General features: G+C 32.6%; 3 protein-coding genes across 4 annotated transcripts; 1 reads left to right on the top strand and 2 right to left on the bottom strand.

Moving 5' to 3' along the window:
• Positions 1 to 3,940: 3,940 nt before the first annotated feature.
• LOC106759909 (lariat debranching enzyme) lies at positions 3,941 to 7,724 on the bottom strand. Of its 2 annotated transcripts, XR_001375638.2 has the most exons (9): positions 7,273 to 7,721; positions 6,983 to 7,104; positions 6,689 to 6,882; positions 5,928 to 6,110; positions 5,717 to 5,835; positions 5,449 to 5,588; positions 4,712 to 4,831; positions 4,435 to 4,584; positions 3,941 to 4,230 (listed from the first exon to the last, which is right to left on the bottom strand). XR_001375638.2 is itself a non-coding variant. In XM_014643293.2 (8 exons), exons 1-8 carry the CDS (start codon positions 7,551 to 7,553, stop codon positions 4,487 to 4,489), a joined length of 1,257 nt encoding a protein of 418 aa, XP_014498779.1. In that variant the 5' UTR covers positions 7,554 to 7,724; the 3' UTR covers positions 4,260 to 4,486. The 2 variants fall into 2 exon arrangements, 1 of the variants encoding a protein (XP_014498779.1); XM_014643293.2 differs by lacking the exon at positions 3,941 to 4,230 and having other exon boundaries at positions 4,260 to 4,584; positions 7,273 to 7,724.
• A 356-nt stretch (positions 7,725 to 8,080) lies between these two features.
• On the top strand, positions 8,081 to 10,090 carry LOC106762803 (protein TIC 55, chloroplastic). Its single transcript, XM_014646873.2, has 3 exons — positions 8,081 to 8,537; positions 8,681 to 8,783; positions 8,879 to 10,090. Exons 1-3 carry the CDS (start codon positions 8,146 to 8,148, stop codon positions 9,998 to 10,000), a joined length of 1,617 nt encoding a protein of 538 aa, XP_014502359.2. The 5' UTR covers positions 8,081 to 8,145; the 3' UTR covers positions 10,001 to 10,090.
• Positions 10,091 to 10,693: 603 nt separating this feature from the next.
• LOC106761396 (chaperone protein DnaJ) lies at positions 10,694 to 12,196 on the bottom strand. The gene is made up of 3 exons (XM_014644948.2): positions 11,853 to 12,196; positions 11,110 to 11,259; positions 10,694 to 11,020 (listed from the first exon to the last, which is right to left on the bottom strand). Exons 1-3 carry the CDS (start codon positions 12,048 to 12,050, stop codon positions 10,946 to 10,948), a joined length of 423 nt encoding a protein of 140 aa, XP_014500434.1. The 5' UTR covers positions 12,051 to 12,196; the 3' UTR covers positions 10,694 to 10,945.
• Between the last annotated feature and the right edge of the window lie 3,187 nt (positions 12,197 to 15,383).

The raw sequence follows: 15,383 nt of genomic DNA, 5'->3' as shown, positions 1-15,383 counted from the left end.
TTTTAGTAGAATTAATGAAAATACTCAATAACTGTTTTGGAAGAATTAGTAGAAGAGTTCTTTTTTCCATTACCTGTCATAAACTTTGAAGGCCTTCTGAATGTGATTGAACACTGTTGTTTTTAGTTGAAGAAAACCATTTTATCGATGTAATTAGTGTAAGTGCGTGTCTTTTTCTAAGTACATGATAATCTTCAATTTAATTCAACAGATCATATAAACTTTAGGTTAACGTAGTAGTTACAGTGGAAGTTTTTCTTAAGATGTGTGTTACCTGCATGTAACTAATGTGGCGATGTCTTATTTTTTTTATAATTTATATATTGAAAGCACTATTTATATAGGTTTAATGGTAAAATTGCTTACGCATTGTTAGAAGTTAAAATACTTTTTGTTAATTTTTAAAAATTATATTCTGAAAAAATATGTAGTTAGTTAAGTTTAATAACTGGGGAAAGATATGACTTAAAAGAAAAATTTTATTAGCAGGTATTGATATTCAAGTAGATGAACCTATAAGATACAACATGAATATTTTAAAATAATAAATATGACAATTGATTTGTTTGCACCCATATATTAAAATTGTCCATATATAATAAGCACTACATATACTACGTGTCTTTTGTGTGTATTTGGTGTGGCTAATGCAAATTCTTACTTAGTAAGGTTTAATCATATAAATAATCTCTATTTTTTTTTACTTTTCTTAAATAGATTTTTATTTTTATTTTTTATTTTAGTTTATTCTTTATTTTTGAAAAATTAAAGTAATTAGATTTTTATCTTTAATTAAAGAGAGTATCACGTTCAGTTAGTAGTTTTTTAAATATTTTTTAATTTTTTTTAAAATGTCATGTGTGAAACAAACATTATGCCACGTGACAATGATAATATTAGGCCACCTATAATTGCATTAGTTTAATTTGGTTTCTTTATTTTTATTTTGTCTTAATTTAGTTATAGTTTTATTTTTTAAATTAAACAATTTTGTCCTTTCCTAAATTAAAATAAAATTTAATTTGTATATAAATCTTTACAAATATTTTCATTAAAATTGATATATTTATTAAATATTTTTAACAAGATTAAGTTTATTTATATTTATATTTAGTTAATTATATAAATGTTAAAATGTTAATTATGTTATCATAGTAGTTGTGAATAAGGGTGAATTAAGAGTGTCATTGTTTGACAACAGATTAAAGTTGTGTGTGATCAAGTCTGTTGTGTAATACTTCAAAGAGAATATAAGATTTTGTGAAGTAATATTGAGAAGACTTTAGTTTGAAGTAGTGGCTAACTAAAGTTTTGGAAATAACTTATAAGAGTTAGTGGAAGACATTTGGAAGGTGAGTTTAGTTTGACATATACAAATTGTTTGATCAAGCATAAAAAGTATTCATAAAAGATTAGGTTTGGAGGTTCAGAATTTGTTTTAAGAGTAGTGGCTAGATTAATCTACATTGTTGAACACTAGAGAATTTAGTACAAAGGCAATGTTTTCAGTCAGTTAATTGTTGGAGATAGTATCTCGATCAAGCTGGGTGTTTGTGATAAGAAAAAATGAAGAGAACATACTTTTCTTTCTACTTAATAAGTGAATTTTCGAGGACAAAAACTTTCCTTGTTGGGAAAAATGTAAAGACCTAGAATATGAGAAAAATTGATTTGTGTTTAATCTAATGGTTGCTTGTTTTGGGCACCTAATATTAGTGAGACTGTTTTGTAGGGTTGAAATGACATAAATCTATAGAATTTTCTTCTCCAAAATTATGAAAACTCGTTACACGAGCATATACTTGCTGAGTGAAGTCAAAATCAGAGAGCTACAAATTTGGTGGAGCGAAGTCAATTCCACTAGGATCGGCCCTCAAATGTACATTTTCTGCTCCATAAACATTTCCCCACTACTGGAGCTCGATGGTAGTACTGGCGGCAACACATAATGAAGTTTGATAACAAACGACAATACATGATGGAGTTTGACTACTGCACTCGGTGACAGGACATGATGAGTCTCTTAAGGTCTCAAACATCTGATGAGAAACGAACCGAACCGAACCAAAACGAGTCGAACAAGCCAAGTCGATCTAAGCCTAGCCGACTGATCTGAATCGAATCGAGCCGAGCTGAATCGAATTGAACTAAGCCAAGTCAAGCTTATTCGAACCAAACCGAATGGAGTTTAGCCGAGACGAACCAAACAAAACCGAACCGAATCGAACCGAACCAAGCAGAGCCTAACTGAACTGAATTGAACCAAGCCGAGCCGAACGGACATGAACCAAACTAAACTGAACGGAGCTTATTCGAGCAAAGATGAACTCGGTTGAACCGAACCGAACTGAGTCAAGCCAAGCTGAGCAGTTCGATCGATTCAATTGCGATCGATTCAACTCGACACAATTCGGTTCAGAACGGTTCAAATTGGTTAGGTTCAGTTTATTTTGATTCTATTCAGCACAGTCCAGCTCGACTCGTTCAACTCCGCTCAAGCCTTTTTTAATAGAAATAAATAAATATACATATAATCTTTTGCATGTGTTTTATTTTTTTTTATTGTACACTTGTATTAACATTTTCTTGTCGTGAATCCATTAGCAATTAGCGTCTTCTTCAATTGTTTTTGCATGTAGATGAATGCTTTTATTCATTATGTAATCAAATTGTGTAGTTTAAAATATAAATTATTCATGATGATCATACTTCTTCTTTTATTTAAATATTCGGATATAGTTTTAAAAATAATTATATCAAGCATCAGCAACATTATTGGGAAAAAAATGAAAATCCTATTAGAAGTAATAAGCCATTTCCTGCTATAAATATTAGTGATTAACAAAGTTACTGGATAAGAAAAAGACGGCAAACATTTTTAATTTGTTGAAATAGGCAGTAAAAATATTCACTAGATTCTACTGTGTTATTAATATTAACAAACCATAATGCAAAAGCTTCCGAGATTTTCCATCAAGTTCTCTTACTATTTTTTGCATCTTTAACAGGCCAAGTTCTTTCCTTTTCACCTTATTTTTTCTCCGATTTTTCCATTTGATTTTACAACTCTTCTTTATAACCTTTTTTTAGTTGGATTCTTCATATGGCCACTGGATTATCTCTCTTTTATTTTCACAGTCATGTCTTTTCTTATGGTATGTCACGCAGTGTATGATTTTTTTTTTATCAAATTTAGGGGTTTCTAATTTTAGCTTATTCTGTCATGTCTACTCAGGAGGATACAATTACACAAGTGTTCATATTTTTAAAAATATGGAAAAAACAATTTTATCTTTTATTTTGTAGTTTTATTATTTTTATAATATAGAGATCGTAAAAAGCACAAAAAAAGAGTGCAGAAAGTAAGCCCAAAAATCCAAACAAAATTATAAGGATGCAACGGTTAAAAAGGGTATATTGTTATTAATTTTATAACTATCTTCAACAGAATCTTTTTCCAAATTCACAATGGGACAGCTTGGACGTGGTTAAGGAACTATAAACTTGTTAAAATCTAAACATCAATATTCTGATCAATAGTCATAACTGCATTGCATTGTCAAAAACCAATTATAACAGCCTTTAAATCTCTAATCGCTTTAGGCCTCAACGTATTTTAAAAAGATATTCCTCTCAAATTAGTTAAGATTAAATAAGTAATCTTAGTTATTCTAACAATTAATATTTTATCTCATTCATGAATCGTTGAATCAATACCAATACTTGTTTTATCACCGAAGTTATTTCGAATTTTTAATTTAAATTTTTAGCTTTCAAGTTGAATTAATAGACACCATAATTTTTCTTAATCCCCACAATTTAGAAACTTGCACATTCAATTTACTTCTATCTAACAAAACAGAACTATTATTATTATTATTGATTATAAAAAAAATCATTGATAATAGTATAATTATTATTATTTTTAACCTGAGATATACGACTTTTTCTATCTCTGGTATATTTTTATTTGAAGTTTTACTTAATTTTAAGAGTACAGCTTTTATGTACATACATTCTAGAGAGGCCTCCACCCACTCAGAATATTCTCACAATGTCATTGAATGTCTTTCTATGCATAACTGTATATGAGCTTTTAAATCCAAAACACAAGCATGGCTTCTAATCTTTGAATACCCAAGAGATGAAGAAAAGGGAAGCACAGTACAGAACTAACCCAATTAATAGCAGCAAATCCCTTGACATAACCAATTGGCACTACACTGCCACCTGATGCAGAAAATGCAGTAAACAACAACTGTAAGAAAAATGGAGAGACCTTGAGAGCGTTTATTGTTATAACAAAAATGGTCAGTTAATAATATACATGCAACTTAACTACTCATTAGTGGGAAATAAAATCCACAATCTAGTGAGTGCCCCATCCAGAGTCAATATCGTACTAGGCATAAAATGCTAGTTGCAGATAATTACCAATTCAGTATGCTAATTTGAAACGATGATTCACAAATTTGAAGTCCCGGTCTCAACTTTCAACGTTATCAACTTTTGGGAGTTCTACATCATCATCATCATCATCATCCACATCATCAATGGGAATGTCCTCATTATCATCACTAATGCCTAGAAATGTATATGAGATGTTGTAAGTTGTTTAGCTCAAAGATATTCTTCAGATTTCGCTTCTAATTTTTTGTAAAAAAAATGGACCCCATTCTTATCTATGACCATTGAAAAGGCTAAACTTTACCTCTTTTAACCGAAAGAGAAGGATGAGGTGAAAAGTCCTTTGCATCAGGATTTCTATCAAGAAGATATGGAAGTTCCAGAAGCTGCAAAAAAGATTCTGTCTGAGGGTTCCGGGGATTCACTGAAAAGAGAGATAGAAGAAAATTAAATAAAGTTAAGACTTGTATAGTTACATTTTAAATAATACAAGACATGACATGATCAAATAATGACAAACATCACTGTTGCATAAGAAATCGGTCTTTTTCTCTTTTAGTTTTCCTTTCTATAAGTTAAAACAATACTATTAGAAAGATCAGAAAAATTAATTAGTAGGAGTAAATACACAAGGTCAAAAGAGAAGTGTTAACTCACAAGTAACTCTTAATTAATTGTGACTAATTCAGAATATAGAATGTAATTGACAATTTGACATTCAATTTAAAGGAATATTTTTAGTTTGACTTAGAGCCTATTTTACTGTATTACCGCACCACAGAATGAAAAAATCAAACTTTTTACTGACATAAGCACAAGAATGGGAAGACACAATAGTCGACAGTGCCTAATCATAACATGCATATAAGATGTTCGTGCATGGGAACTCCCAAAGTATGCACGAATAAGATTATACAACAACAGGTTAGCCCAATCACTTAAGTGATCAGGATTAGAATATCTTTATCCAGAAAATAGGCTGAACAAATTTTGATTGGTGGCTTACAAGGTGAGCTTAGTAATTGAAAACAAAAGAAATACCAGTCAAAGCACCACCAAAATTGGACCGAGAAGGATCATAGGAAGGAGCTGTTCTGACAAATTCAAATGGTTTGCACCCTTTCTCACGCAGCCTGCTTCTAACCCATTCAAGACAATCTTCCATCTCGAGATTTAAACCTCTGTCAGCAAGTGCATATGGCATTGTTATTATTATTATTTGAAGGGGGAGAGGGAAAAGCTAAACAATTGGAGAACTCAAATCCTAATTGTCAATTATGTTATGGTGATTTCACATGCACATGCACACCTGAAGTTTGCACCTTTGGTGGTCAAAGGGAAGATAGGGTTGAACCTCCGTGTTATCGCTAACCATTCTTCATCATATTGAATCTCATAAGGTCCTGCATCTGATTCAATTTCCACAATCTAAAGGCACAGAACATGCCATGATTGTAATGCCTAACTCAAATGGCTATCACAGAAGATTAACCCTGAAAACTATCATTGTATGCCCATACCTGTAAGAAATCACGCCCGGCAATACATTTGTCCAGTGCAAGGAATTTTGTCAGTGGACCTCCTTCCCCATGCTGAACCAGAGCAGCAAACTTGCAGTGTAAGTGAGCCGAAAACCAATAATTTGGTTTCAGTTTTTCTAGAAGTTCAGCAGCAGCTTTACTCCCTAATCTTTTTTCCTCTATCTGACAAATATAAGCCTTATTAGGTACAAAAACAAGATACTTCCTTGTTATAGAAATAATTAAACACTACACAAATTATCAAAGACCATAGTCCTATCTGGAACAGATTCTCAATAAATACGTTTAGGAGAAAAAAAAAAGATGATAAAATGAAATATGAAAAAAGTTCAAAATTAGCTGGCGGGTGGTGTATAAGCTAATTTAGAAGTGCTCTAATTTAACATCTCCAAAAGGTTATTTGAACTTTTTGCATGAGCTAATTTTAACTTAAAAGCCAATTTTTTTTTCCTCTCCTACAGTTACTTGTTAAGAAGTTTCATCCGAACAGGGCATAAAGCTCAATGATAATGCATGTGATGGTTTCACATTCCCCTGAAATAAATATATGTTTCTCGTTTTTTTAATAAAACAGACACGAGACTATCATCCTAGCTCTTAGCTCATAGCTTTCTCAATGTTGCTGAATCCAAGACAAAAAACAATACAAGCAAATAAAAATCCAGCATTCACAACACGCAGAATAATAATTACTAAACTCTGGCAGTTTCATTAAGTTCAAAAATTTCAACAAGCCCCACCTCTTGCCTAAAATAGTGCTTGCGCCGAACAAGCTCCTTCCAATCCCCATAATCAGTGATTCTAACTGGCCAATCATGCGAAAGAAAAACATCAATGGGCTCCTTAAGTTCCATTAGTTTGCGAACATCATACTCACGAACATGATACACAGACCTAATGGTACTCTGATCATAGGGAGGCCTCTCAAAACGTCCTGCTCAAACAAACACCTAACATCATTCAGTAATCGGCAAACAAACGCCCAATTCAGATTCAACACTTCAAAATCCACAGTTCACAAACAGATAAGCAACCTAATCTATAGTGTCGATCATTATAGATCCCAGAGAGACCACCAATTCGGACATTCCCAAACCTCACGACCCCAGCAGCTCCCAAGAAGTAGATATTAGGAGCAACCCATCCTCCATAGTACCTAAAACAGCAACAGTCAAGATTGTAGAAGAACAGTCCGTGACCGTAATTTTGGCAGGAAAGCCAATGTTTTTACGTCACAGTTGTGGTCCTAAACAAACAATTGTCAAAACCCTAAATCGCATTGCAACAGAACAGTTATTAGAATGTGAAGCTGAGGTGAACTAACAGTTCCCAGAGATAATTGGACGCTTCGTGATTGCCGCCAATGAAGATGGTGGGATAAGGGGCAACCTCGGCGCCGGAATAGTACTTCCAGAAGGAATTCATGGAGCGATACTTGGGCGGGACGTTCAAGCTCTTCAAATCCTGTTCGTTCCTAACCGCTTGGAAATCGCCGCAGCAGAGAAGAAGGTCGATTTTCGTGTTCTGGGATTTCTCCAAGTGCTGAAGGGTTCTGTACACGTTGTCCAGGTCGCCATGCATGCACCCTTCCACCGCAATCTTCATTCTCTCTCGCTTCCCTTATCTGATCGGAAAAGAAACCCTCACAAAACCCTAATTTCTCGTTTCTGTTATTTCTTAGCGGATAAATTTAAATGGTCTCCTTCTATTTTCCTTTATCCGTTCATTTATTGAGAATTGAAGTACGACGGTAAATTAACTAATAAATAACATATTCCGTGTTTTTGTTTCCTTCTAAGAAAAAGAAATTCAACTGATATTGCTTGCTTAAGTAACTTTTTCTGGTAAAAACTTGCTACAAATGTTCCAATTTCATGTCAAACTTCTGATAAACACTATTCACACTGTAATTATGTGAATAACTATGAATATATTTTTTTTTATATATTTAAAAGGTTTGTCTATATGAGTAAAATAAATAAATATAGCTAAGATGAAAAAAAAAATCATTCTAAGTAATGGATATCCACATGTTTTTTATTTACTTTTATATCTTAACTGTTACATGAGGAAGAGGGTATGTATGAGTCTTCTTCGGTGTTGTATTATGTGGCCAGGAACAACACACGAAACGTGCAAGTCTCTCTTTTTATTTTTGCCACTTCTTCTTCTTCGCTCTTCGCTTCTGTTACCTAACATGGCGTTGGTGAATCCCTTTGTGTCTCCCACTCGAACTTTTCTCCCTTTGCGCGTTTCCGCGCCGCCAAACAAGGGACTGCGTTGGACTGTCTACTCCGCTTCCTTCAAACCATCGCTAAGATCCAAGCACGCCACGTGTGGCGCCATTGCAGACATAAAAGCTGCACCTTTAGCTGACAGCGAAGCAGATGACGCGGTTCTTGTTGTTCCAACCACCGAGGAGGAGGTAAAAGGGGAGTATGACTGGACGGAGGAGTGGTACCCTTTGTATCTCACTAAGAATGTTCCCGAAGATGCACCCTTGGGGCTCACAGTGTTTGATAAACAACTCGTGTTGTTTAAGGATGGCAATGGCCAGTTACACTGTTACGAAGATCGCTGCCCCCACAGGTTACTCACTGCTTATTATGATTGTAATTGTGGGTTGAGTTTGGTTGTTTTCACTTGGAATTTTTTACTACTTTTACCTTAATCCGCATGTCCCCAGTTACTGAAAATTCTGTAGTTTCACCTGGTGTCTTCGTACAATTCAGGTTAGCCAAACTGTCAGAGGGACAGTTGATTGATGGAAGGCTTGAGTGTCTATACCATGGATGGCAATTTGAAGGGGAGGGCAAATGTGTGAAGATACCTCAGGTTGGTAATGCACCTCCTGTTATCCTCAGCTAAATCAAAGTTACATTCCCTAGGCCAAGTGACAATTTTATTTTATTTTTCTGTTTTCAAAACAGCTTCCGGCTGATGCCAAAATCCCTAGGACAGCTTGTGTTAAAACGTATGAAGTGAGGGACTCTCAAGGTGTTATTTGGGTGTGGATGTCCCTCAAAACACCTCCCAATGATAGTAAACTACCTTGGTTTGAGAACTTTGCAAGGCCGGGATTCAGAGACATTTCAACAGTTCATGAACTCCCTTACGATCACTCTATTCTTCTGGAAAACCTGATGGATCCTGCTCATGTCCCTATCTCACATGACAGAACGGATTGGACCGCAAAAAGGGAGAATGCTCGGCCACTGAGTTTTGAGGTGATTGAACGAACTGATAGAGGGTTTGCAGGTTGGTGGGGTGCTGAGAAAGATGGGTCCAGGCCTAACTTCTTGAGGTTTGGTGCTCCGTGTGTTCTACAAAATAACAGGGAAATAGTTGATAAGAATGGTGTAAAAAACTACTTCAGTGGCCTGTTCCTTTGTAGACCAACTGGGCAAGGGAAATCCATGCTTATAGTGAGGTTTGGATCAACAAGATCATCATCTCCACTGGCAAAACTGTTTCCTGAGTGGTACTTCCATCAGAATGCATCCAAGGTTTTTGAGCAAGACATGGGATTCTTATCATCTCAGAATGAAATTCTCTTGAAAGAGAAGGTTCCAACAAAGCAACTTTATCTGAATCTGAAATCATCAGACACATGGGTTGCTGAATACAGGAAGTGGATGGACAAAGTGGGGCATGGGATGCCATATCATTTTGGTCACAGCACTATCTCTTTGCCCAAAGAACCTGCTGTGGTTGAACATGCACCCGCCGGACTCGTTGCAGGACAATCAGCTTCTTCACCTGCCAAAGGGGGCATTGGAACAATGCATGCTCCAAATTTAGCCAACAGATATTTTAGGCATGTGATACATTGCAAAGGATGTAGAACCGTAGTCAAAGCTTTCCACGCTTGGAAAAATGCCCTTTCAGCTGTGGCAGTTACATTGGTCGCTTTGGCAATTCTTGTATCTGGGAAACAGTGGAAGGCCATTCTCTTGGCATCTGCTTCCCTTTGCTCTGTTGGAGTCTATGCTTGCTCAAGCGCCATTGCAATGAACACTACAAACTTTCTTAGGACACATAGGAGATTGTGAGTGAAAAGTTGGAAAAATAGTTGTTCAAATTAATACTTGTAGTTTCTCTAATTACTAAATGAGTTACAGATTTGATTGGGTTTGGCACAACATTTGTATAGTTTTCAGTATTTTTTATTTTACGAGATTAGATTTGAGGTAAAGTAATATTATATTTGAAAGATTTTAATACAAAACTGTGTTTGTTACAAAAGTTTATATGCTTTCAAAATCAATAGAAGTTGCATTTTTCACTGGCAGTACTGTGCTTTAGATTTAAATAAACTTGATTTTATTTTATTCTATCGTAACTAAACAAAGCAAACACAATTTCGCCAAGTCATTTTTGTATCAGATAAGATTTATTTATTATAAATAAAATGAGATACTTTGAAATTTAAAACTTTATTATTAATTAGTATAAAAAAAATTCAAAATATAAATATTTCTAAAGATTAATTTATGCATGTACTAAGTTAACCTGTGAAAAACAGTTTTTATTTTATTTTCTCATTTTCTTTTGTAAGAAGAAATTTATCTCTGTTGTTCAAACCAGAAAGGAAAAAAGAGAAAAAAGCTCTTCCTGTCAACAATTCAACGCAAAGATCAGATCATGCTTTGGCAGGAAAGCCTCGTTATATTACAGGTAGAGTCAGTATGATTATTTTTCTCAAATTCATACCGATCATGACTGTCATATAATGCATTCTCAGGGAGCATGAACGTCCATTTCATTTGGTAAAACAACAACATTTATACAAGTTAATAAACATACAAAGATAGTACAAATTGATTGCTTTTAGTAACAATTCAATCTTAAAAAATGAATAACCAGACAATTTTTTCAAAATAAAGCTAAAGAGAATGCAGGATCTGTCAGATTCAAGTAAGACGAGGTATAATATAACTACAATTCTCAGGACTCACAAGCCACGCTCCACCACCATTTGAGCAGTAGTTTTGGTACTAGGAAGTAGGAGGTTCTCCCAACCACTTTGCACGAAAGCCTGTTCCTTGACAATCAGAACAACACATTGATCCCTGAATAATAACAAATTAAGGGCAAAATTAAATACCAAGTAAACCGTTTGCTACGTGTTCATCACATTAAGTTAGCCATAGAGTGGTACCTTTCCGGTGCATATGATACAGGTAGTGTTTCTAGATGGAACTTCGCAAAGCATATTATCACCAATGATAAAAAAACCAGTACCCGCACACCATTTACATTCGATATGCCCTTTTGAGTCGCAAGATGAACACACGATTGGCCTTGGTTGCTGTAAGCATCACAAATACATATCAAAGACCAGCTCAGATACATCAAACATCAAAATGAATTTTATAAATTTTAAACTTGGTGTGATACGGAAATAATCTTTTCCTACAAAATATATCGCCTATTGATACCGATTGCAATGACTATGCAGGAACAGCTTAATAATCCCCTCGTTAATACTTTATCACAGATTAATGTTGCCCTTTGACAAATATGTTCTATTTAGCATTGAATTTAATTGGAACAAGCATATGTAAACTAATCTTAAATTAAGATAGCGCAAATATTTATACGCTGAGCTATCAAAATTAAGCTGGCCTACAACCCAGATGATAACCATGGTTAGTCAAAACTCCCCAAAAACACATTAAGAAATGAACCTTGGAAGGGTATTTGATCAAGCACGGTCATAAGACTTGATTATCTAACTACTTAATATATAAACACAGACTTCGAATTCTACCATGTACTTAAAAGAATTCGAACATGTTGAATTAAATTAAATTAAATTAAAAATTCTGAAAAGGGAAGCCAGTTTATGAAAACGAAAAAACCTAAAAGGAAATTAGAACGAGGGATAGAGAGAGATTGAACCTTGGAAATTAACCAGGCTCGTTCGATGCGCTTGGCGAAATCAGAAGAGGAGGAGTCCACCATAGAAACGTGGACGCGCAAGCGAGAATTTCTGTTGACCGTTACAGCATTCTTAGGAATTGGAAATTGAGTTGAAGATTTCGACAAACTCTTGTGAATCACTGCAGAAGCGGTGCTGCAATAGACGCACCTACTCATATTAAAAACTCTTCTCTGCAATAATATGGAGGAAAAAGAATGGAAGAAGATGAATGAAAATTTGTTATTGTTATAAGAAGGAAAACACCGTCCATAATAAAAACATGGAAAAAGACACCGGAAATGTCTTATACGCCCGCCATACGAAAATTCTTCTGGAACTCTTCCTCGGCTTAAATTGAAGGGAGCCCAAACGACCATATGTTATTGGATCTTCAGCCCAATTGTTCAGTATTTTAACTCTCTACACCACCAAAAATCCCACCAACACTCCCTTGGAAGAATATCCTATGAATGAATACGTAATTTAAAATAGAGATGTAAAGTTTTAATTTCATACATTTCAAATTCAATTGAAGATGCTATTATATTTCATAATGATTTTAGGGTTTATGATTCTCACAAAATTATATTGATACAAGAATTCAATAACTTAATTAAATCTATTGTAAAATATCTCTTAATGGTTATTTTCCTTTTTATTACTTCCTTGTATGATTTTATTGATTATATAGGATGTTTTTACTGGTCTTTCACTGTTCAACGTGACATTTTTCTCATTTACGAAAGAATTGTAATATAACTTATTAAAATACTATAGTATCTTTAATAAAGTGAGAGTAGAGAGAATTGATTTTAATAACTAGAAAATTTTCATAACTTTAACTAAAAAAATTTATATTAAAATTATTCTGTAAATTACATGAGTTATTAAAATAATCTAATATTCTTTCACTTGACTTGTATAAAACTTCAAATCTAACATTAAACTTTAAGTGCATACTATATATTGAATTATTTATTAAGTTATTATTGAATTATTTATAAGTTATTATTGTTGGTTGACTTAATTTAGAAGATCGGATCATATAATTACAAGTTATCCGATAACCAGATTCTTTTCGTGTATCACAAATCATTTAACTTGACTTTAATTAAACTATAATAGATATTCTTAATTTCCTTTCAAAGATACATTCTATCATTTTAACAAACAAAACAATAATATATACTAAGTAATGTGAATGACAAAATAAACAAAAACATTTATAATAGAATTCAAAGGTATTAAATACTACAAGCATTATAACCATAATGTACATATATACACCATACACTACATTCTTTTAACATGACCAATAAATGTATTGAGAGCTAAATATTTATTTAATAGATCTATTATGTTACATTTGTATCAATATGTTTAATTGACAGCTTTTACTCCTTACTCCCTCTTTTACTTATAAATACATAAAATTCATGTGTTTTTTATACTTTCAAGTATTTATCATTAAGAAAATCGATTGTAATACTACAAATTCATCTTCTATTGTAGATGTGGCAATCATAGATTGTTTTTCACTTTTCCATGATACTGCTCCTCCAACCAAAAAGAAAGATGTATTCAAACATGAATTTCCTCGATGAATCTGAATAGTTAATCACTTCAAGGTGATATGACCTTCTATATGTAAACTTCTAATTATTTGTATCTTGTAAATACATAAGAACTTTCTTTGCAACTCTTCGGTATTTTATTCACACTTGCTTTAATATCAACCCAACATTCTTGTGATGAGGCTAATGTCTACTCGGGTACATGTTTTGACATACATCAAACTCCCAACAATTTATACATAAGGAGTGAATTTCATCTCATTTTGTTTTTAGTCATTTTTGAGACATTGCATTTGATTAACTTAACACCCTTTTGTATTGGAACCATCCCCACATAACACTTTTTCATTTTGACTTTCTCTAATACCTTATTAATATATTATTTTTGAGATAATCACAACAATCCCTCCATAAAATATTTATATTTCCATCATATAAGATGTTTCACTCATGTCTTTCATTTCAAATTTATTGTAGAAAAAAAATTACATTAACATGACAAGATTATTAGTAACAAGTATAATATAATCAACATATATGACTAGTGTTAAAAACCCTTAAAATTGAAGATGTTTCACTCATGTCAACAATATTTTCTACAAAACCATGTGACAAGATAGTATCATTAAACTTAAGATATCATTGTCTATAAGTTTGTTTTAATCCATATATTACTTATTTAATTAAAATATCGTATTTTCCTTTAATGTGGAAACAAATCCTTCAAATTGGTCCATATATATTTTTTTTCTCTAAATGACCCATTTTGAAAGATGTTCTTTACATTCATCTTATGAAACTCTAAATCATAGTGAGTCACCATAGCCAAAATAATCTTTAAAGAGTTATTTTTAAAAATAAGACAAAATATTTCTTTATAATCAATGTCATTCTTTTGAGTGAAACTTTTAAGAACAAATTTACAACCAACTCTTTTTGAATCTTTAAATAATTCAACTAGATCATATACTTTTTTCGTCATCATTAATTTCAGCTCTTCTTTCGTACTATTTGATCACTTTTATGAATTTTCACTTTTCATGGCTTGTCTAACTAAGATTGTATCCTCATCGATACACACTTCACATTTATATTCAAATAAATATATAATAAAATCACCTAAAATAAATGTTGTTATAACTGTTCTTATCTGGCTTTCAAACATTTGTGATGCCATTTGATTTGCCTCTCTTATTATTCTTCAGTTATATTTATTTTCCACAACATACAATAAAATATATAATTTTTGACAAATATGTTTTTTATAAACAAAAATAAATAATTTATATTATTAATTATAAGCATGATTTATCTTTGAATAATCCAAAAATCTTATAACAACACATTTCTATAAATCCACAAACCAATTAATATACGTATAATCCAACATTCTTTATTTTACGGATAATTGACATAAATTCAACATTAATTGAAATTAAACAAAACATAAAAAATGATCTGTTTAGTGATTACAAGTCCATCATATAATTAATCCCTCAATCAATACATACCTTCATCTTTAAAGAAATTAAAAATAATAATAACGATAGCATTCAATAAATATTTATGGCATATATGCATGGCATCTCATCTCACATGTTCTCTGAAGGCAACCACATATTATATTCAAATAAATTTATTCGGCGAAACACGAGATAAGTTTTTCATTTAAAAACATCCAATTTTAATTCATGTGACAGTGGGCACTATACCCAAGTCAACGATTAAAAACCTAAAATAAACCATAAAAGTGAAATGCAATATTTGTGACAATTGAGATTTATAAAAATCGAGGAAAAGCATTATAAATATAAATTGAACCTGGTTTTGACACGAATGTAAAGTTATACTTTCATACATTTCAAATTCAATTAAAAAACTACTTTATTTATAAAGATTTAGGATAAATGGTTCTTACAAAATTACACTAATTGT

Source organism: Vigna radiata, chromosome 5, assembly GCF_000741045.1.
Source record: "Vigna radiata var. radiata cultivar VC1973A chromosome 5, Vradiata_ver6, whole genome shotgun sequence".
Taxonomy (NCBI): Eukaryota; Viridiplantae; Streptophyta; class Magnoliopsida; order Fabales; family Fabaceae; genus Vigna; species Vigna radiata.
This window is presented reverse-complemented; position numbering and strand designations above follow the sequence as displayed.